The sequence below is a fragment of the Mustela erminea genome, chromosome 13, assembly GCF_009829155.1.
Source record: "Mustela erminea isolate mMusErm1 chromosome 13, mMusErm1.Pri, whole genome shotgun sequence".
In the NCBI taxonomy this organism is placed as follows: Eukaryota; Metazoa; Chordata; class Mammalia; order Carnivora; family Mustelidae; genus Mustela; species Mustela erminea.
Genome location: NC_045626.1, coordinates 26910143 through 26930925, shown reverse-complemented (window position 1 = coordinate 26930925; position 20783 = coordinate 26910143). Strand labels below are relative to the sequence as shown.

General features: G+C 51.2%; 1 protein-coding gene across 1 annotated transcript in view; it reads right to left on the bottom strand.

Moving 5' to 3' along the window:
• The window catches only part of LOXHD1 (lipoxygenase homology domains 1), a 150133-nt gene that overhangs the window by 44849 nt on the left and 84501 nt on the right, over positions 1–20783 (bottom strand). The window contains exons 19-26 of the mRNA XM_032310632.1: positions 18596–19076; positions 17952–18106; positions 15919–16052; positions 10557–10723; positions 9699–9803; positions 7050–7178; positions 5814–5978; positions 2322–2503 (exon numbers count right to left, since the gene is read on the bottom strand). Coding sequence (XP_032166523.1) covers positions 2322–2503; positions 5814–5978; positions 7050–7178; positions 9699–9803; positions 10557–10723; positions 15919–16052; positions 17952–18106; positions 18596–19076 — 1518 coding nt within the window. The remainder of the gene's footprint in view (positions 1–2321; positions 2504–5813; positions 5979–7049; positions 7179–9698; positions 9804–10556; positions 10724–15918; positions 16053–17951; positions 18107–18595; positions 19077–20783) is intronic.

Sequence of the window (20783 nt, the reverse complement as noted above, 5' to 3'; positions counted from 1 at the left end):
GCATAGAAGCTATGGAGGAAACCCTTGTCTCACAGAAGATCCCCCTGCGGGCATGAAGGACTGAAGATTCACTGGCCTCTCCCTCTGCCCAGGGGCCTCTTCTGCTCCTTCCCCATCCCATCTCTGAGCTTTGAGATGTGTGGACCTGGCTTCACTGGTTCTTCTGGAGACTCAACCATCCAGCCACTCGGCCAGGCGTGCCATGTCAGGGTGACCATCTCGGTCACCACCCTGACCCTCAGTGAGCAAGGAGGCCACTGAGAGGCTGCTAGCCACGGGTGGTGGGCCTCAGGGAGAGACTCAGAGTCAGAGGAAATCCTGGCATTCTCCCAGGAGGTGGAAGAGCTAAGCGGACAAGGTCCTGGAATGGAGCTGCTCGGGTCTAAATCTTGGCTCTGCCCTTTGTTCATTACGACGACCCAAGCAAGTTTCCTAACTTGCCATTTCAGCCAGACAAAGTGATAATCATACCACCAGCACAGGGGATGGTGACGAGGACTCCAAGTGCTCAGAGCAGGGCTGGCACAAGGCAGGGGGAAATTAGTATTAGTTATGTTTGCTACTTTCCCAGCGACTCCCTGTGTCTTAGGACAAAGCCACAGAGGGAGGGAGAGGCTTGTTTGGAGTCCGAGCCAGAGCCAGAGCCAGAACCCGGGGTCGTGTGCCTGCGACCCAGCGCTGTATGTCTCACCTAAAGATCAGTCGGAAAAGAGACATGGAGAGACGGGGACACAAAGCTTTTTCATGTGTTTCCAAACTCTCACACTCCCCCAGCAGCTGGAGAGGTTTGAAAAGGAAAAAGAAAAAACTTAGCAACAAATTACTGGCCAATTATAGCTGCCGATTAGCGGGCATTTCGTTGATAAAACTCCGTGGAAGTCATGCTGGGGTGTAATCGCAGCCCCCCACTGATGGCGTCAGGCTGGGGTGACTCATGTGCCATGCCATCTTGGCGGGGTGAGCTGTTACTTTGTGTGCGTAAAGGAATCACCCTTGCATTTTCCTTGACAAAGACTACTGAGGTGCCAACCTTCCCACAAGTGTTGACGGCTCCTGGGGACGGAGGGGAGGGAGCAGGGAGAGCTCCCCCCAACCCCCCCCCCCCCCCCCGGCACAGACACTGGCGGGGGGAGGAGGTAGGGCCTCTGGACTTTGTTTCCCATCAGAAGATAAGGGGTATTTCTCCAAAGGTCCCCACTGTCTGGAGAGCCCCGGCTCTTTTCCTTCACAGCTGTCCCCTCTAAGTCTTGCTTCAGCCAGTCCTCTGCCCTTCGGGTCACTCTCCTACTGTCCATCTGGCCACACCTCATTCCACATGCTGCATTTATTTACACTTCTGGCCTTGGCCCCAGCGTTCCCTCGCTAGGAATGCCTCCCCTTCTTGTCCTGTCTTGTCCCTGCTTACGGTCGCACTCAGTCCAGCTCAAAGTCACCACCTCCAGAGAGCCTTTGTCTTTCTCTGAATACCCATCACACACTCAGTCCCTTACTCATGCTCATCACCAGGGGCCAGTGTCCTGTAGGGGCTGAGAGCACATATTCTAAGCCAGTTCTCCTGGGTTTGAATCCTGCTTCCACGACACCCTAGCTCTATGAATTTGTGCAAGCTACTCAACACTCGGTCCTCACTTTCCCCATCTTTAAGCAGGGATAACTACAGCACAGAGTTGCTGTGTGGGTTAAGTGAGTTAACAGATAAAGTCCTATAACGGTGCCTTCTTACCCAAAGGAACAGTTACTCTAAGGATGACCAGCCTCTCTCATTAGCCTTATGTGGAGGTTCCGGGTTCCCCAGCTGGATGCAAGCCCCTTGCAGGCAGAGGCTGGGTCTTCCCCTTCTCTTGTCTCCCCCACCCAACCTAGCGCACAGAGGAGACACTGAGCTCACGTGCATGGGATGCCCAGCTGCTGGGACCTACACCTACAGTAAGCATGCACCAAGCAAGGCCCCAGGCCAGAAGGGGAGCTGGGGAACACATGGGGTTTCTGGACATCTGGCTCTCCCCAGGGATATGGGTGTGTTGTTGCTAGCACTGGAGATGGTCCCAGTGGAACTGGAATTGTGCCTCTAGTTTCCCCAAGGCCTGTCCACCCACTCTCAGCTTAGGTCCTGAAACTTGTTCCTGTGGGACAGGTGAGGTGCTCCATCCTCCTGGTGACTCAGACATACTGAGTGAGGCCCAGCAAGGCTGGATGAACCGCCTGGACTCCTTGCCAACAGCAGCCCATTAGGGTATCTCTGGATGCATGGCTCTTCCTGCCCCCTCCTGTGGTGCCCCCACCTCCTGGTGTTGGCTATGGGGGAGGGAGGGTTCGTGTACCTCCATAATGAAGCGGGAGGCTGACTTCCTCTCAAAGAACAGCTTCTGCTCTCTCTTGTTGGTGCACAAGTACTTCTGCTGGGTGCACACTGCATCACAGCCATAGATGACGATGAAGATGTTGGCATCTGTCCCAGCAGCGAAGACGTCGCTGGTATACAGGGTGATCTCATAAGGGACAACTGAGGGCGGGCAGAGGGTGAAGTCAGAGGGGAGGTGAGAACAGAAAACAGATGTGGACAAGATCAAGTTCTTCACTGGCCCCACTGCCCCATGCCCCATCACTGGAAGCTGCCACCCAGGGACTTGCATCTTCTTCACACGGTTGCTTAGCAACGGCAGGTGCAGGGAAGGGGGAGGCAGTGTCCTGTCACACCTAGTGCCCGCAGTAAGCCCCTGTCACCTCAGACCATGGTCTCTGTGCCTCTCTCATCTCAGAGCTAGTCCAGCAGTTTGGCTGAATACACGGGATCTATCCTGATTTTTTGTGTGACCCAGCCAAGCCACTCAAGAATCTCAGTTTTCTCCTCTACAAAGGGTCCTCACCATGGTCCTTAGCTGTAGAGACTGTAAACAGGAGGGTTACATTTCAAGGGGCAATGAACCAATCAGATCAGCGGAATTGAATAGAATTGAATAAAAAAATACCATCTATGCAGACATCACACATAGTAAGGGAAAACATTTTTTGTGACACTTACTTGTTGCATATGTATATAAATGTATATATACTTTAAGTCACAATAATAAAAAAATTATATTAAAAACTCAGAGAAAGGGTGTAAGTGGAAATCTACCTTATTTTGTGGTCTCAGCCTCAAAAGGGATCGCATTAAAAGTCACCTTCTCACAGGTGGCCCCCTCTCCACATCTGCTCCAAAGCAAATGAATTTTCTTTTCATTAGTTTGTGATGATGTCACTCTAATGTCGAACAGCAGCTGTGAGGCCCTATAAGAATCATACTTGCTGTCTGTTGCCCTGTGCCCGACTCTCCACCGAGAGTTCTACCTTCCCCATCTACAACATTCACGATGACCTGTACAGAAGACACCATTACACTTCACTTTATGGATGAGGAAAGCAGGGCTCAGAGAGGTGAAATGACTTGCCCCAGGTCACATGGCTGTTCAAAGGTGGGGGAACTCCAACTCCAACGGGCTTGTCTGACCATCCTGGGTGGTCAACGCCTGGGGTGCTGTTGTCAGAACTGGAGGTGAGTACTGTTCTTACCTACTGGTCAGGGCCTGTCCCCACAGTGGCCTGGACAGGCCCCTCACCAAGGTCAAGGAAAAACGCAGGTCGTCGCAATAATGGAGGCAACTTCCTTGGAGTCTTCTTGGGTGTCTCCATGGTCTAAGGCTCAGGAGGCCTTGAGCAGAGATGGACTTGAGCTTTCCTGAGACTAGCTGGCAGTGGGAGAAGCCCTGGAAATAGATGGGCAGGAAGAGCCGACCCTTCCGCCCTCACCACTCTGGGCCTGGGCTCAGATGCATTTCTTGGTCTCTAGTTCTACCTCTGCCACTGAGGAGCTGTGTGTCCTTGGGCAAATGGGTATACTTCTCTGGGCCTTTTTCTTTGTCCATAAAATGAGAGCATTTAACAGAATCTGTGGTTTTCAGACGGTTTAACTGAAATTAATTTTCAGTGGAATATTCTTGAGCAATCCTTAAAAATACCTTTAGGAAGAATGTTCAGAAAAAAAAAGAACTTGACTTTTTAAAGCTGAGGAGTTGCTCTGGATGGCATGAACTGGGGAGCTGTTCCTGCTCATCCTTTCTCCAAACCCACCAGCTGCCCAGAAACTAACCCCCCATCTTTGATACCAGCAACCCTCAGAGCACAGACTTAAAGCTGGTGCCTCTCAACCCTAACATGGCATGATTCTGACCTTCACGGCTCCACGCTGTGTGGTGCCTTTAAGGGACCATCACAGTGGTCCCTTTCCTAAGGGACACCCCTCTCCTGTGCTGGCAGCACATTTCAGTAGGTCTGGAAGCAGAGCCGTTTTGCTCTGTTCTTCTGGTTTCACATGTATTGGGCAGCCTTGATGAACTGCCCGATCTGGGTCTCAGCCTTCTAGACCCCTGAGAACAACACCCGGCCACCACTCCTGCGACTGCAGCTCCCCAGCCCCTGGAGCTCCCTGGCTTTGGGCCCTCAAGAACTTTCCCAAACAAGAAAATAGGCTCTGAGCAGGAGACCCTCCGTGCTGGGCTTCTGCCTGGTGAGAGCCGCCCTTTGAAGCTGCCTCCATGGCTCTCCAGTCTGAAAGGTGAACCTCTCCTGCACTTTATATGTATGTATGTGCGTATGTATGTATTGGTAAATACGAGCCTAAGGCAAAGGGTAAATGGGCTTGTTTTCATATCAAGCTAGAACTGAATATATTCAAGGTTAGGCCATACGAATCCAGAGCAAGGCCCGTCCTAGGGCGCAAAGGGAGAAACGGCTACTTCTGTCTAGAAGTGCCTCGCCCAGTACTGCTGTCAGGTCTGCGTACATCTGTCAGGGTCAGTGTGTCTGTCCCCGACTGCAGGCAGCTCCTGGGGGCAGTGGCTAGAGCCAGGGTTTGCTCTGTATATGCAGAGATTTTACTAGAGGGAAATGTCACTTTCTTTCAGGCTTTGGACCAGAAAATATCTTGATGGATCAGGTCTTTTCCAGTTTAATTGCTTTAGGCAACCCCCGCCCCAAAACAATACAAAACAAGACAAAAAAAAAAAAAAAAAAAAAAAACCAAAAAGCAAAAAGCAAAAAACAAAAACCCATCACTGATTTATACCGTGTATTTATGAGCTGTTTGGGGGAAATCTTTCGGCATAGCTAATTATTTGGTTAGGAAAAAAAAATTGTATTCTGTGGGTTTGATTCCAATGTTAGCATATTCAGACAGATTTTTATAGTTTGGCTGATTTCAGCTTGATTCCCAGCGCCTAGGATGTACGTACACGTAAATAAACATTGGACACATACTTTCTGGTGACACTGGAAAGGAAATGTCAGAACTTCACCCAATTGCTCCCCTTCCTCCTCTCCTTTAGCTGGTAAAAGGAATCACATTTATCATCTTTTCAAGTTCTTTTTCCCTCCAGTCAGGATAAAATCTGATAGCGGTGATTTCTTTGTCCTGTTACTGACTAGACTGAGACGGATGATGGGGCTGGTAGTGACTTCTCACAGTTTAGACTTTGATCTTTCTTCCCTTTGGGGTCATAGGAGGAAACTGACCCCAGAGAGGTCAGGCGCTCTGTCTATTGTCACCAGCTGGTTTGGGGTGGAGGTGGGACTAAGTCCCATATTTCCAAACTCTTGATCCTAGACACCGCCCATGGCCCACAGAGGGCCCAGGGAATTTGGGAGAGGAGCAAGAAACCCAACTCTGCAAGGTGGGCCTGGCCCAGGACAGGGACGGAGGAGGGGCTGGGACCAAGTTGGGGTAGTGGGTGATGGGACGTGGGAAGAGGGCCAGCCTTGCCGCATACATAACTTACATGGTGTGTACAACCTTGTCTGCAGCTCTGCGTGGAAGAGGTCCCTGACGATTGCTCCGTCATCCTCATTCTTCGCCAGCCAGCGGCCACAGGGGAACGTCATGCACTTCCCAAGAGACGGGGCGTCCACCTCTACCCAGTCTACAAACCAGCCTGGAGCCTTGCCTGGAGAGACGGAGACACAGATCTCACCAAGGAGCCCAATGCAGAGGGTTTACTGTGGGCAGCTTCGGGGACTCCAAACGTTCTTCCCTGCCCCATGGCTGACATCCACGCACAGGCCATTGCTGTTGCTGATTCCTGTTCCAGCATACACCCAGCTGAAGGCGGAAGCAGGGTCACGCTCCAGGCTGCTGTCAGTGAAATCAGCAAGAGCAAAGGAGCCTGGGGAAGAGGTGACCAGGAGGTGACAGCAAGCACACTGTCCAGAGTGGAAGGCACTCTAAAGGGGAAGCTCAGAGATGCCAGAGAAAGCTCGTACTAACAAGGATTTCATAATGTCACCCCAGGACTAGGATGGTACTCCGAGCTCCCCGGCCTCGGCCCGTGGAGCCTGAAGGGGAGGGAAACTGGTGAAGGACTGATGGTCTTCCCTGGACAGATGAGTGTTTAAAGAAGGAAGTAGGGGCTGAGCAGAGAACCCAGTCTCTCCATCCCAGGGGGGAGCTAGAGGGCCTCATTCCTCAGGCCTAAAATACTTAGTGAAAAGATCAAGAAAACAAATCCTACCTTAATGAGAGAGAACAAAGCTTGGCTGTAGTGTCAGTGGGTTCTGGGAAGAATTGACCAGATCAGTAGTTCTCCAAGGGGGATCCAGGACCCTTACCATCGTGTGTGAGAGATAGAAATGCTCGGGCCCTACCCTAGACTTACTGAACCAACACCTGCGTGGGTAAGGCCCAGAAATCTTTGTTTCACAACCTCCAAGGTGGTTCTGTGGCTCACTCAAGTTGGAGAACCACTGAGCTAGATGGGGGATTCGCAGATGCGGCCGCACAAGGAAATAACTGATGGTGGGCTTTTGGGGAACTCACTGGTGTCCAGGCCTGAGCTCAGGCCAATTAGACCAGAATCTCTGCAGGCAGCTTGGGCTCCACTGGACCGAAGGGCCCAAGGGAGCTGTGCCATCATGAAGGCAGCTGACATCCAACTTTCTTGCATCTTCCCAGACTCCACAGGGACCTGTCTGTGGTCCTCACATTCTTAGCAGAAAACAGAGGGGGAAGGAAGCCAGACCTGTGTTGTCATGACCAATCCTGACTTTCCACAGATCTCCCAGGTCCAGCGTCTCCACTGTGAAGATTTCGATGCTGTCCCTTTCAAACTTGTCGCTGTTGGTCTTGGAGGATTTCAGGAGGGTCATTCCTGCCAACCGAATGGCCCCACATGACTGGTTGGGCCTGAGACCTTCAAACCTAGTCTGACTGCCCCTTTTAGTCCCTCCTCCCAATAACCAAATATTTCTGACTTTCATAAAATTTAGACCTTGCAGGGACCACCCACGGGTACCTTTGCACATTTAGTGGATACTGTCTTTTTATTGAGCTTTGTAATCAGCTTTCAAGGTGTGTATTTTTATTTCGAGTTTGTATCTAAAGAACAGGAAACATACCAAAGGGCTTATCAAGACCATCTAGGAGAGGGTGGTGAGGCCCTAAGTCAGTGTCCGCTCTATTTCCATACTCCTCCTGTTTCCCCATGTGGGAAGGAAGCCCGTGACAAAACCTCCCTCCCCCTGTTCCCTGGGGGAATCAGGGACATCCTTGAACAGAAGGAGAAAGCTGGCGGAAGTCACGGACAAGAGACCAGTCACTGTTTGGACTGGGAGGACCTTCCTTATGGTTTTAAAAGGTAAACAGAGGGATGCCTCTAGGAAAGGTCCAGGAAATGGCAAAAAAAAAAAGGAATGGAAAAAATGGAAAAAAAAATTCAGAAAGGCCTAGAAAAAGAATGACCACAGGATCCAGCATATTACCTAAGGAGACACGCTGAAGGGAAGATGATTCCTATGGCTTCCACATACTTCTAGGGTGGTAGACATAGCAATGAGGACGGGATAAAGGAAAGGAGACTCTCTGCCCCCTGGAGTGGAGTAAGACTGACTTACAGAGATTTAGGAAGAATCTCTAAAGGAACCAAAGTCCACAATCCGGGTAGACAAGTCACCTTGTGTGGAGATTTTTTTTTTTAAAAAAGATTGATTTATTTATTTGAGAGAGCGAGAAAGGGAGAGAGATCACAAGCAGGGGCAGAGGGGGAGAGAATCTCCAGCAGACACCCTGCCGAGTGTGGGACCCAATGCGGGACTCGATCCCAGGACCTCGAGATCATGACCTGACGTGAAATTAAAAATCAGATGCTAACCAACTGAGCCATCCAGGTGGCCCTCACATGTAGACTTTTAAGAAAAAGGGAACTGCCTTTCTCCAACAGGACTGGTTACATGCAATCTGTCAAGTGTGTGAGGCATGCAGGAACACATAACAGGAAAAGGTCAGTCTCTTCACAGACGGTGCTGAAAAAGTGGAAATCTACATGTAGAAGAATTAATGTGGACCCTTATCTTTCACTGTATACAAAAGTCAACTCAAAATGGATTATAGATTTAAACATAAGACCTAAAACTCTAAAACTTGTAGAAGAAAACAGGGGGAAAGCTTCATGACGTGGGTCTTGGCAATGATTTCATGGGTAGGACATCAAATGCATTAGGCAACAAAAACGAAAACAAACAAATGGGACTACACCAAACTAAAAAGTTTCTGCACAGCAAAGGAAACAATCAACAGAAAGAACAAGCAACTTACAGAACGGGAGAAAATCTATCTGATAGCGGTTTCATTGCCACAATCTCCTACAACTCAAAAACAAAGAGCTAATAACAAAAAATGGACTAAGGACTTAAATGGATATTTCTCCAAAGAGGACATACAAATGGCCAACAGTATATGAACAAAGTGTTCATTGTCACCAAGCTTCAGGGAAATGCAAATCAGAAACGCAACGAGATCTCACCTCACCCCTATCAGGATGGCTACCATCCAAAATCAAAAGACAACAATTGGTGAGGATGTGAAGAAATTGGAACCCTTGTACACAGTTGGTGGGAATGTAAAATGGTGTAGTTGCTATGGAAAATAGTATGAAAGAGCCTAAAAAAATTAAAAATAGAACTACCATATGATCCAGCAATCCCACTTCTGGGTATATTTCCAAAAGAACTGAAATCAGGATCTTGAAAAGATATTAGTACTCCCATGTTCATTATAGCACTATTCACAATAGCTAAGATGTGGAAAAAACCCAACTGTCCATTAACGGATGAGCAGATAGGGAAAAAAAAGTGATATATCCATATAATGGAACACTATTTGGCCTTAAAAAAGAAGGAAGTTCTCCCACATGCAACAATGTGGATTGTCCTTGAAGATGTTATTCTGAGTGAAATAAGCCAGATGCAGAAAGACAAACATAGCATGATCCCACTTATACAGAGTGTCCAAAAGAGTCAAATTCATCAACCTAAAGACTGGAACAGTGGTTCCCAGGAGCTGGGGAGAAGAGAAGATGTGGAGATACGAATCAGCAAGCATACTTCCAGCTTAGTAAGATTAGTGAACTCCAGAGATCTGCTATCCAACCCGTATCTATAGTCAGCGGTGATGCATTACACACTGCAAATTTATTAACTGGACAGATCTCATGGTAAGCGTTCTTCCCACAGTAACATAAAGTAAAACAATAAAGGGGAATTCTTGCAAAAACATTTTTTTAAAGAGACAAGAACAGAGACGTGAGCAGGATTTCCTTGGAAAGTTCTACTGAATCTCCTACTCTCCTTGAGGAGGAATGTGGGTGAGCCTCGGCCCTGCGTTGCTTTCTTACCAGTGTTGTCCTGTGTGCCAAAGAGCGTGATGAAGACATTGGCATCCGTGCCTGCATTCTTCTTGTCCCCAGTCTTTACGGTCACGGAGAATGTGGTAGATTTGTCTGCCAGGAGAGGAGTGTGGAGAAGTGAGTGGTAGAGCACCCCTCCACGGAGGGAGGAGGGAGAAAACACACTGAGTATGCTTCTGCATTCATGTTCTCCATTTCTATGAGTTGCTTTTCTTGCAGCATGTGTTGGTCTGCAGTTCCCTTTAGTCTAGAAACTTCCTCAAGGCAGAAGGGAGGTCTCCTCCACCTCCAGCTCACACAGGAAGCTCTCAGTCAACAGAGCTGTAGAACGCTTAGGGGAGACTTGGGCTCATCAGCTGGGAGCCTGGTCTGATTCCTCCAGGCTGAGAAGAGTTTTAGAGATGCAAGTTTCAAGGAAGGGAAGCATCTTAGAATTCTTGAAAGTTCATTCTTTCCCTTGACAAAAATGTACTGAGGGCTTATAATGCGTCTGGAGGGGAGGACACAAAACTAAATTAGAGCTAGCTACAACTATCCTATCCTATCCTATCCTATCCTATCCTATCCTATCCTATCCTATCCTATCCTATTCCATTTCACTCCACTCCTGATAAGAACTCCATGCTAAGCCATATGTACTTTACCCCAAGCCTTATGCTACACCTGTGGGAACATGTCTTATCACCTCCCCACTCTTGCCATGGAGAAATGAGAAGGTCGGACAGACACACTGCCAGAGGAGGAGATGTCCAGAGCCCACAGGGAAAAGGAAGACGGAGGCTGAGGATGGGGGCGAGGCAGAAGAGAGGGAGCTAGAGGGAAGAAACCAGCTCTAGTTGAGGAAACCTTTCTGCTCCAGGGCCAGGCTGTCGAGGGGGTTGCTGTCACCACCTCCCCCTCCCTCCTCATTCTCGCTTGGTAACACATAGGACTCGTCCACCGGCAACAGCTCCCGGGACAGCTGGCCATCATCCTCCTCCACCGCCAGCCATCGTTGGCATGGGAAGTAGTACCTGCGGGGTGGGGAACAAGATAAGGTCGGGAAGATCTCTTTGGAAAGGTTTCACAATGGAGCAGTTCTGGGCTGCAAAATGAGAGGCCCTCGGGGGCCCAGACACTCCCCTGCCTACTCCCTTCCCCAAAGCATGGCCCTCCCCATACTACCTAGCTTAGGGGTCACCCCATGAGTCACCTGCCTGGAGTGGACAACAAATCTGAGGTGATGGTTTGAAGACACCCCCAGCGAAAATGGCTGGGTAACAGTGCCTGAAGCATGTCAAGCCCTCGTCAGGGTCGCATTGGAAGCAACTGGAAGAAGAGCTTCCAGGGACCATTCCAGCAGTTTCTAGGTGGGTCTGGTAGCCAATGCTACCTTAGTGGAGAGCATTGTACACAGTAGATGTTCAATACCTAAGGGCTGAATAAATGGATTTGAATGGAATGGTATCCAGTTATGCTTCTGGAAGGTACGAAGGTGTAGCTAAGGAGTCGGCACAGCTGACAGCTGGCACCATCCAGGGAAGGGAGGTCCAAGTTGACTCCTCAGTAGAGGTGGAGCCCAGTGAAATGGAGACACCCAGGCAAAGAGGGGGGTAGGGAATCACAGAGGTAACGACATGGGGTAATTAAGGACTCACCTCTGGAGCCACACGGGGTTTGAATCCTGGCTCTGCCACTTAAAGTCATGTGACCTTGAGCAAGGTTCTTTTCCTCTCTGTGTTAAGGCTGCCAGATTTAGCCAATAAAATCACAGAACTCCTAGTTAAATGTGAATTTCAGAGAAGCAATGGATAATATTTTAGCATAAGTATGCCCTATCCAATATTTGGGACATACTTAACGCTAAAACATTATTCACTGCTTCTCCGAAATTCAGTAGCTGGCCATTCTGTATTGTATCTGGCAACCGTACTCTGTGATTCAGTTTACCATTCTGTAAAATGAAGATCGGATTGTTTCTTTCAAAGTTGTTAGGAGGATTATGTGAGTTAAACCTTTTAAAGTGCTCATCTAAACGCCCGGTAAGAGTCTGCTCATACCATCACTGTTGTTATTCTTAGTGTCGTACTGCCCTGTGTTTCTCCTCTGCCCGTGCGTGGGCTCTCTGGAGCCTGTGGGCTGGACAGTTCCTCTTGGGCACCCCAGTTCCCAGAACAACTCAGAGGGTCAGGGAATGCAGCCAGCCCATCTGTCAACTGGGGCCAATCCACCCCGTCTCCATCCCTCCAAGCCCTCCACCCGGCCGGGAGCCAAAGATGCATTCAGGGACTGATCAATGTCTGGAGAGGAGGAAGCCATGTGGGCTGAGTGTCTCGCCTCTGTCAGAGCCCCCCGCTCCCCAGCAGACATTATAGCCTCCCAGCACCAACACATTTAGAGGAGCAGAACCTGAGAATACCACGTCCGCCCACGGGCCCACGCTGGGTGGAGAGCGGAATGCTGTGTTCACGGACACGGACATGGATTCAGAGGGTGGGAGGAGCTCCGCTAGGGGCGACGGCGACTGAACGGTAGTTACATCGGAGTTCAAGTGAAAACTGCGTGTGGTTCCACATCCCAGTCTTTAAATTATGAAAGGGAAAGTTTCATTTTTATTCAACCAATTAACTTATGAATAATAGGCTTTGGTTCTAAATTAGGGCCAATTAAAGGAGAGACAGAAATAAAGAAAGGAGTGGGGTTGGGGCAGAGGAAGAGACAATGCGAGTGGGAAGTCAGAGCAGAACAAGGACAGGGGGAGAAGGAGACGCAAAGGAGTGGGGAGACTGGTTCCGGGAGAGAGAAAGCAGTCAGACAGACAGAAGCGTGAGGCTCAAGCCCGCCCACACCTGCAAGCACTCGCACGCACAGGGACGCAGAGCCTGGCTTTCCTGGGGTGCCCTCCCCGCTCTCCCTGGAATACCTGCACGGGGACTGAAGCTCCCCAGCACGCCCAGAGCCAGCCGGTGGAAGCCCCTGGGCCCCCGCCTCTCAGTCTCCCCCATCACACTGTTCACCTGCTTTTGTGCCTTCTGTTCCAAACACCAGACATCAAGGCCCATCTGAAATGCCGCCTCCAACAGAGCACCAGAACACCCCCACCACAAAGCTCCCTGCCCCCTGGAAGCCCTGGCAGCTGGGGGCGCCACCCTGAGATGGCTGCCACCTCCCTTGACCTTGCAGCCCCCATGGCCGCAGGAGCTCCTTCCTGCCATGCTATGAGGCCCCTTTTATGGGCTGCCGGGCTGGACCCGCCCTGCCGAGGGAGAGCAGCCCGGGCCGCCTTCTGCCGGGGGTCAGGTGTGGCGCTGGGCTCTCACATGGGTCATCTCAGTCCCCATCACAACCTCCCGAGGGGGTTTGACTATGTCCATTGTATGGATGGAAGAACTGAGGCTCGGAGGCCCCCCAAGGCCACATGTGTAAAGGGTGGGAGAAACAGGAATGGGGCCTAAAACATCGGCCTCTTAGGCCCTCATAGTTTTCTGCTCTTCAAGGGCAGAGTCGGAAACAGCCACTTGACCCTCAGCACTGAGCATGCGTGTGTTTGCTGAATGAATGATTAATACATCAAACGTAATCTTTATTCATTAGTTGACTTGGTATTTGTGGCATGCCTACTGTGCGCCAGGCCCTCTTCTAGGTATTGGGGAGGACACTGCAGGGAACAAAACAGATGAAGTCATTAGCTTTGGCAGGGTCCTTATATTCAGTTGTGGGTAGAGGAACAACAGCGAAATCCTGCATTTGAGGGGCGCCTGGGTGGCCCAGATGGTTAAGCATCTGCCTTCGGCTCAGGTCATGATCTCAGGGTTCTGGGATTGGGCCCAGCGTTGTGTTCCCTGCTCATTGGGGAGTCTGCTTCTCCCTCTCCCTCTGCCTCTCCCCTCTCCTTGTGCATTCTCTCTTCTTTTCTCTCAAATGAATAATAAATAAAATAAAATCTTTTTAAAAATACTGCCATTGAAGGTAGGTCAAATGATAAGTGAGGTGGAAAAAAGCAAACAGAGGAAAAGAAGTAGAAGTTCCAAAGGGGGTTGGGATCTTGATAAGTAGGTGACACCTGAACAGAGACCTTACCTAGAGACAGTATGAGAGTGAGCCATTGTGGGAGGGAGTGCCAGGCAGAGGGGACAGCACATGCAAAGGCCCTGAGGTAGGACCATGACCATCAGCTTCAAAGAATAGCAAGGAGTGAGCGAGACAGAGATCAGGACCAAGAGTTAAGGAGGGGGCATGCGGCAGGCCACTGGAAGTGCTCTAGCTCTTATTCGGGATGAGTGGGAGCCTCTGCAGGTTATCAAGCAGAGGAGGGACTCACCCTTGCGGGCTGGACTGCCGCAGACACAGGAGGGCCGAGGTGCAGGACAGCGACCAGGCAGGAGCCTCTGAGCAGGGCTGGGGAAGCTGGAGAGATGGAGTTTGCCTCACACCAACAAGATGGGGTGGCAAGAGAGGGAGGGAAGATGAGGAAGCCAGGAGTTCCAGGAGTTGAAGAGGGAAGAAAAAGAGAGACAGAGGGAAGAAGATGAGTAAAGAGAAGATACCATTCAAAAGAGTGGTAAAAATACAAAATATTTGAGCATAAACTTAATAAGACTGTAGAAAATTGTAAAGCATTGCTGAGATACTAGAGGGAACAGTTGGCTAAGTGGGATGCGTACCTGGGGCAGCACTTCATGTTCTAAATATGATTCTCCACACGTACATTTAATGGCATAACAATCAGAATTCCAACGTTTTTTTTTTTTTTTTCCAAATCACTTAATGTCTTGATTTGAAAAGCTAAGAAAAGTGAATATTTTTAAGGAATAATGGAAGCAAAATAAGTCAGAGAAAAAGAGTTATCCTAGGGTTTCACTCTATATGGAATATAAGAAACAGGGCAGAGGTCGGGGGTGGGGGAACCGAATCAGAGAGAGAGAAAAACCACGAGAGACTCTTAACTGTGGGAAACAAACTGAGGGTTGCTGGGGAGTAGGGTTGGGGGATGGGGTAACTGGGTGACAGGCAGGGTGGAGGTGGGAGATAGGGTGAGCCCTGCACAGAGGGGAACCCAAGAACAAGGCATTCTCTGAGAGATACCAGATCGCAGGCCAAGAATTGAAGTCAACGCACATTTACTTACTGGACGTCCACTATATTCCAGGCACCGGCAGGCCCTCGGCAGCTCCACAACCCGCTCAGGATCTTGCCTGCTTTCTTCTCTACCTCCCTCCACATCTCTCTACCACACCTCAGGCCTTTTTCCCTGTCTACTGTCCCCTGGCCCCTTTTGCTCACGAGGCAATGGGACCTACCTGTGGAAACACACCAGATTCATCACTGAGATCTGGAGTTCTGGTCGTGGCTCGGGCATGAATTGGCTCTAGGGCCGTGGCTTCCCCTCCCTGGGGCATGATTCCTTCACCTGTCAGGAGGACAATACCCCTTTCCCAACTTAGCTCCTGGTGGTCACTGGGAATCTTGAACCCGGGCCAGCCAACTATGTCCTGGGGACAAAATCTGGCCTGCTCACCTGTTTATGTACATCCCAGAAGCTAAGCACAAAATTTACATTTTTAAATGGTTGAAAGATCTAAGGAACAGGATTATTTTGTGACACATGAAAATTACATGGAAGTCAAGTCTCAGTGTCCATGTTTATGTACATCCCAGAAGCTAAGCACGAAATTTACATTTTTAAATGGTTGAAAGATCTAAGGAACAGGATTATTTTGTGACACGTAAAAATTACATGGAAGTCAAGTCTCAGTGCCCATGAATCCAGGTTTATTGGAACACAGCCACACCCATCCGTTTAGGCAGCACCTGTGGCTGCTTCCCCACTGCAAATGCAAATAGATCAACTGTGACAGAGACCGAAGGGCCCCAAAGCCTACAATATTTACTCTCTGGCCTTCACAGAAAAGTCTGCTCACTCCTGGTCTAGGACATTAAAACAACGGTACCAGAAGCCACCTCATATGCAGAGGGATGGATGGGTGACTAAGTCTGTGCACGGAGACTGGCAGGGACAGGAAAAGTCACCTTCTGAGCTGATGGATCTCAGGAACTAGATGGGCGGTCCTGCCAGACTGTCCCCTGCCAGGGCAGTAGCTCCAGGGGGCTGCCCAGTGAGAGGGAAGAAAGGGAGGCGATGCCCACCCAGCCACCCACCCCCCGCCTCAGCCCTCTTTCCAGGACCGTCTCAGAAGCAGCCCTTGTCTCCCCCACCAAGCCCACTCACGTGATCTCGTTGTTCATGTCCGTGATGTCTATTCTGTCCAGGAACCAGCCTGGTCTGTTGCCCGAGTTGTCATGGCGAATCCGGATCTTGGTCAGAGGCCCCAGGTCAATGGCATAGATGGTGAAGGTGTCAGTCTGGGAAGGGCCGGGGAGGCACTCAGAAGGATGGTGCGGCCCCGCTTTCCCCCGCAACGGCACCTCCCCTCCCACACACACAGTCTGGTCACCAGCCTCACCCTCCCAGCGCCTGGGCCAGCCTGAGACCTACTGTGGAAAATGCAGCCGGCTAACTGGTGTACGGTCTGCACAGTGTTTTTTTAACCTGCCTTCCTGGGGGTCTTCTTACTCTCACTGTGTCCCAAAGGGTGGCTGGAGGAGGGGGGAAGGCCATGAAGATGACTGAGGGGCAGAGAAGGCAGGTTGGCTGGCACCTGCATTTGTGTTATGGGGTATGTGTGTGCGTGTGTGTGTGTGTGCGCATGCGTGTGTGTAGGGTTGTTGTTGGCAGTATGCCGAAACCCTGCATTATGTGTGCGCCTGTATGCATACACCCCTTGAACCACATATTTTGATGAAGCACCTGGGATGAGCCAAAGTGGATGCAAATCCAAAGTCATTCACAGAAACAGGACACTTGCCCTTGCTCACACGTAGGTGGGAAGACACTGGTTAGACGGGAGCAGGTGCACATGTGAACGGGATTCTTCTGGGCTATAATTTTTTAAACTCTTTACATTGAAAAACATTTCAAGACCACAGAAAACTTGAAGGACTGGTACAATGAAATTTTGCAAGTCTTTCACCTAGATTTTGTAACATTTGCTTGCCCTGTCTCTTTTGCCCATTGTCCATTTTTTTTTTTCTGAATCAAGTGAAAGTAAATGGCAGATACCATAATTCTTCACCTCTGAACTCTTCACCGTAGATTTCCCAAGAGCAGGTGATTTGCATATAATCACAGGTCAATGGCCAAATACAGGAAATGTAACATCAACCCAGTATTATTATCTAACATCCAAGTCTGTATGCAAATTTCATCCCGCATGCTAGTTACACCCTCTCTAACAGTTTTCTTCCAATCTGGGATCATAGTGGCTATAATTTCTAAAGCAAAGTATCAAAACATGAAATAAGCCCCAATCCTCAAGTCATGGCAAGGGAGTGTTGGAAGAGAAAGCAGACAGCCTCTGAAGTATATCAGAGGAGCCCATGGGTGCTCTTGTGGGTTTGGTTTCTTTCTCTTCTTACTCTGTGTAGAGGAGGGAACGTGGCTTTGAGATCAGGGGTAGGAATGAGAAAGGTGAGATGGAAAAGTCTTCCATCTCATGCTGTAAAATCTGGAAGCACAAGGAAGACAGCTGGATTTTTTACACATCTCCCACTATCCCTGGAAGAGGGGCCTGTGTGCACTTCTTTCAACACTCGAAAGTCTTGGTGGCTCCTAACACAGTAGGCAGGACGCGGTCCAGGCTTCTCAACCTGCTTTCAAGGCTCTCATGCCCCACTCCCGTCACCGTGCTCATCAGGCTTCCAGAGGCAGCGCCCATCCCAGCTCAGCATGAACACAGCACAGGGGGAAGAGTCACTGTCCTCGAGCTGGCCTTCCACATTTCCAGCCCGCTCTCTGTTCTGCGGCCCCGTCCCTGGAGAACACCTGCCACTGCCATCCTTAGATGTCTATACCACAGTCACCCGCCATGGCCCCGGGTACAGCTCTTCTTCCTACCACGTTCTCCCCAAAGCACCGTCAGCACTTCCTCCTTGAACCCCTGCTCTGGCCACTTAGCCCCTGAGCTTCTGCTGCCTAAACTATCTCTGGTTATCTCCTGCGTGCTCCGTGGTGCTCCATACCCCCACCCCGGGCCTTTCTTACGTCCCACTCACAGGTGCTCACAGGGGACCCACTGCCATGACACTTGGATGGACTGGACAAAGGTCCCTGCTGAATGCTGCGCTGGTGGGAGGACAGGGGGCGGCCTGGGAATCAGCAGAGTCTCAACCACCAGCCCAAGGACCAGAGAGCCCACACACTACCTGTCCCTGCTCAAACTTGTTGGACTTGTCCGACCTCTTCAGGGGCCGCTCGCCTGTGTCCCCATACTCCTCACCGTAGATGGTCAGGTAGACATTGGCATCGGTACCAGCCTTGGGCACATTCCCTGTGATCACCTGGACCTCATAGGTGTTGGCTGGGGACAGAGAAAAAGGCCGCGTTGAGGACAGCGCCGCTCAGGGTGGATCTGAGGCTCAGGCTCTCAGATACAGCCAGCTCCTGGGGAGCGGGAAGGCACCACAGGTTCATCTCCCCTGCACCAACCTGGAGCTGAACGGATCCCTCCTCCCCACACAAGACCCTCCTTTGCCATGACGCCCAAGAGGCTGGGAGTCACGGGAAAATGTCCTGGGCTGCCCTCCTACCTCATCCTCCCCCTGGGAATCATGGTGAACTATATCCACGCTCCTCCTGGAGTCCCCGACCCCTCCCGAGAGCCACAGGATGGGGCAGCGCTAAGCCAAGACAGAGACCTGTCCGTGGTGGCAGTTCAGACACAGGTCAGGGGACCTACTTGGGAACCATGATGGGTGCCCCCCTCTGGGGCCTCCAGGTGACAGGAGAGCTGGACACCCCCTTCACGGGGCCCCCTTCAGCAGACGGGCTGACCCCTCCTCAGGCTTACGCTCAGGGCCCGGCCGGCCTGCCGGCACCAGTTCCACGGCCAGCTCATTGTCCTCCTTGCCCCGGGCCAGCCAGCGGTGGGCTTCGAACTTGTACTCCTCAATCACCTCCTGCATCCCAGGCCCAAACTCCTCCTCTTCCTCCTCCTCTTCCGTCTCCTCCTCCTCCTCCTCCTCCGACGAGGACTCCTCCGACGAGGACTCCTCCTCCTCCTCGTCCCCCTCGTCCTCCGAGTCGCTGCCCTTCTTCTTCTTCTTCTTCTTCTTCCTCTGCAGCTTGGCTTTCAGCCGCTCCTTCTTGAGCAGCTGCCGCAGCTTGTCCTTCTCCTTCTTCCTCCGGGCCTCCTCCTCGGGCGTGAGGTCCACCTCCCGCACCACCAGGTGCCGCAGCCACAGCGTGTCCACGAACCAGCTGGGTCCGAAGCCTTCGCCCGTGTGCCCCAGCCGGATCTTGAAGACCTCGCCCACATCCTCCGCCTCCAGCTGGGCAAAGCACAGGGCAGTGGCTGGGGCGGCCCCTGGCCTCCTCCCCGCCTCCCCCGCAGAGCCAGGCGCGGGCCCTCATGCGGAGCCGCAGGACGGGGAGGCCCGGGCCTCAGCTCAGAAGCTTCCACCAGCCCCTCTCTTCTACCTCATTCGGCCTGGTTGCTGGACCAGCCTTCCAGGACCTCTTGTAGGTCCTACCCTCCACCCAGACTTCCTTCCTTCTAACCCTGCGTGGTGGTCAGAATGGGGTCCCTGTCTCTCCATCTCTTCCCCTTCTCCCCTACCCCATGTAGGCACATGCAGGCACACATGTGCGCTCACACTCATCCCTGTTCCTCCCAGTTCCATAGCTGCCTTCACGCGCGCCCCCCCCCCCCCGCCCAGAATGCCTTTATTCCCTCTGCCGCCAAGTAAAAACTACTCATCCGTTTTCTGAGTTTGATCACTACTTTCCTTTTTAGTTTGTGCTTTTCTGCATTCTCTTTCCAAAGTTTTTTTTTTTTTAATTATAAATCACATATAACTTTTGTAATAAACAAGAAAAAAGTGTTATCTTTCAAAAACAAAAAAACCTCACCCACATCCCCAGGAGCCCTGAGCCCCTCCCCCAGCACATGGCCTTGTCCATCCCCAACAGCACAGAGGACCACCGCCCCCACCCCAAGCTTGGCTATGGTCCTGGCCTGTTCCGGATGCCCTCCCTATCCACATGAGCTGCTCCCTGCCCACTGGGATGGGAATTCCTAAAGACAGGGTCTGTTTGTTCTTGCTTCTGTCCCCCACGGGGTCTGGCACACGGCTGGTTCAAAGGGCAGTGGGGGTGGATTTAGCTTTCTTCAGAAGATGGGGTCCCTAAATCTTTGGTCTGCCACTCTGTGCTAAGCCTCACACTGCAGTGAGGTCCAGCTCCCACAGAGCTCAGGGGAGGGCTCACATGGGGGCCTGCTGGTTGTACCACTCTTAGGGTTCCACACTGATGGGCGCTTTTCTGGATGTCGGACAGTTTTCAGTCTGGTGCCACCAATTTTCCCACATGTGTCCTAGTGAAACTAAGGTCTGGGGCTATCCCATGCATTGCTCAATGCCCTGTAATTGGAGTTCAGGCCTAGATGAGAACTCAGGTCTTCTGACTGTGTTCATGAAGCTACGGTGTAGCCAAAACCACCTTTCTGAGAAAACGACTAGCCAAAATGGAGCCCAGGAGCCCCGAGAAAGAGGCATTTTTTTCTTGTCAGCTACTGAGAGGATAGGCTCTGGACCTGGTAAGCCCCTTCTTCAGCACATGAAATCTCCTCTCCAGAATTTTCCAAGTACAGCATCTCTGCCACCAACCTCTGCAGGCAGGCCTGCCGACCTTCCCCTCTGCCCACATCTGTCTGCCCAGCCGTGACCGCGACCAACACTGCCTCCAGCCACATAGCCCTGCAGCACCAGAAGATGCCCCGTTCTCTTACATCTCCACAGCTGGTCATAATTGCCCAAGGACTTTCTCTGACAAGGACTGTTTTGCTCCTTCCAAGGACTGTGAAGCAGGCTGGGGAGGTAGTCTAAAGCTAGGTTTGCACTCATGAAGAATCCAAGGCTCAGAGATGTGCACTTCTAGGGCCTCTACCTCCTCAGCCGTGTAATGGGCACTTGGACTCAGTGAGGCAGCCTTCAGCGCTAACGTTCCAAGCCCGTGGGCCAGCTCAACCAGGCCCTTCT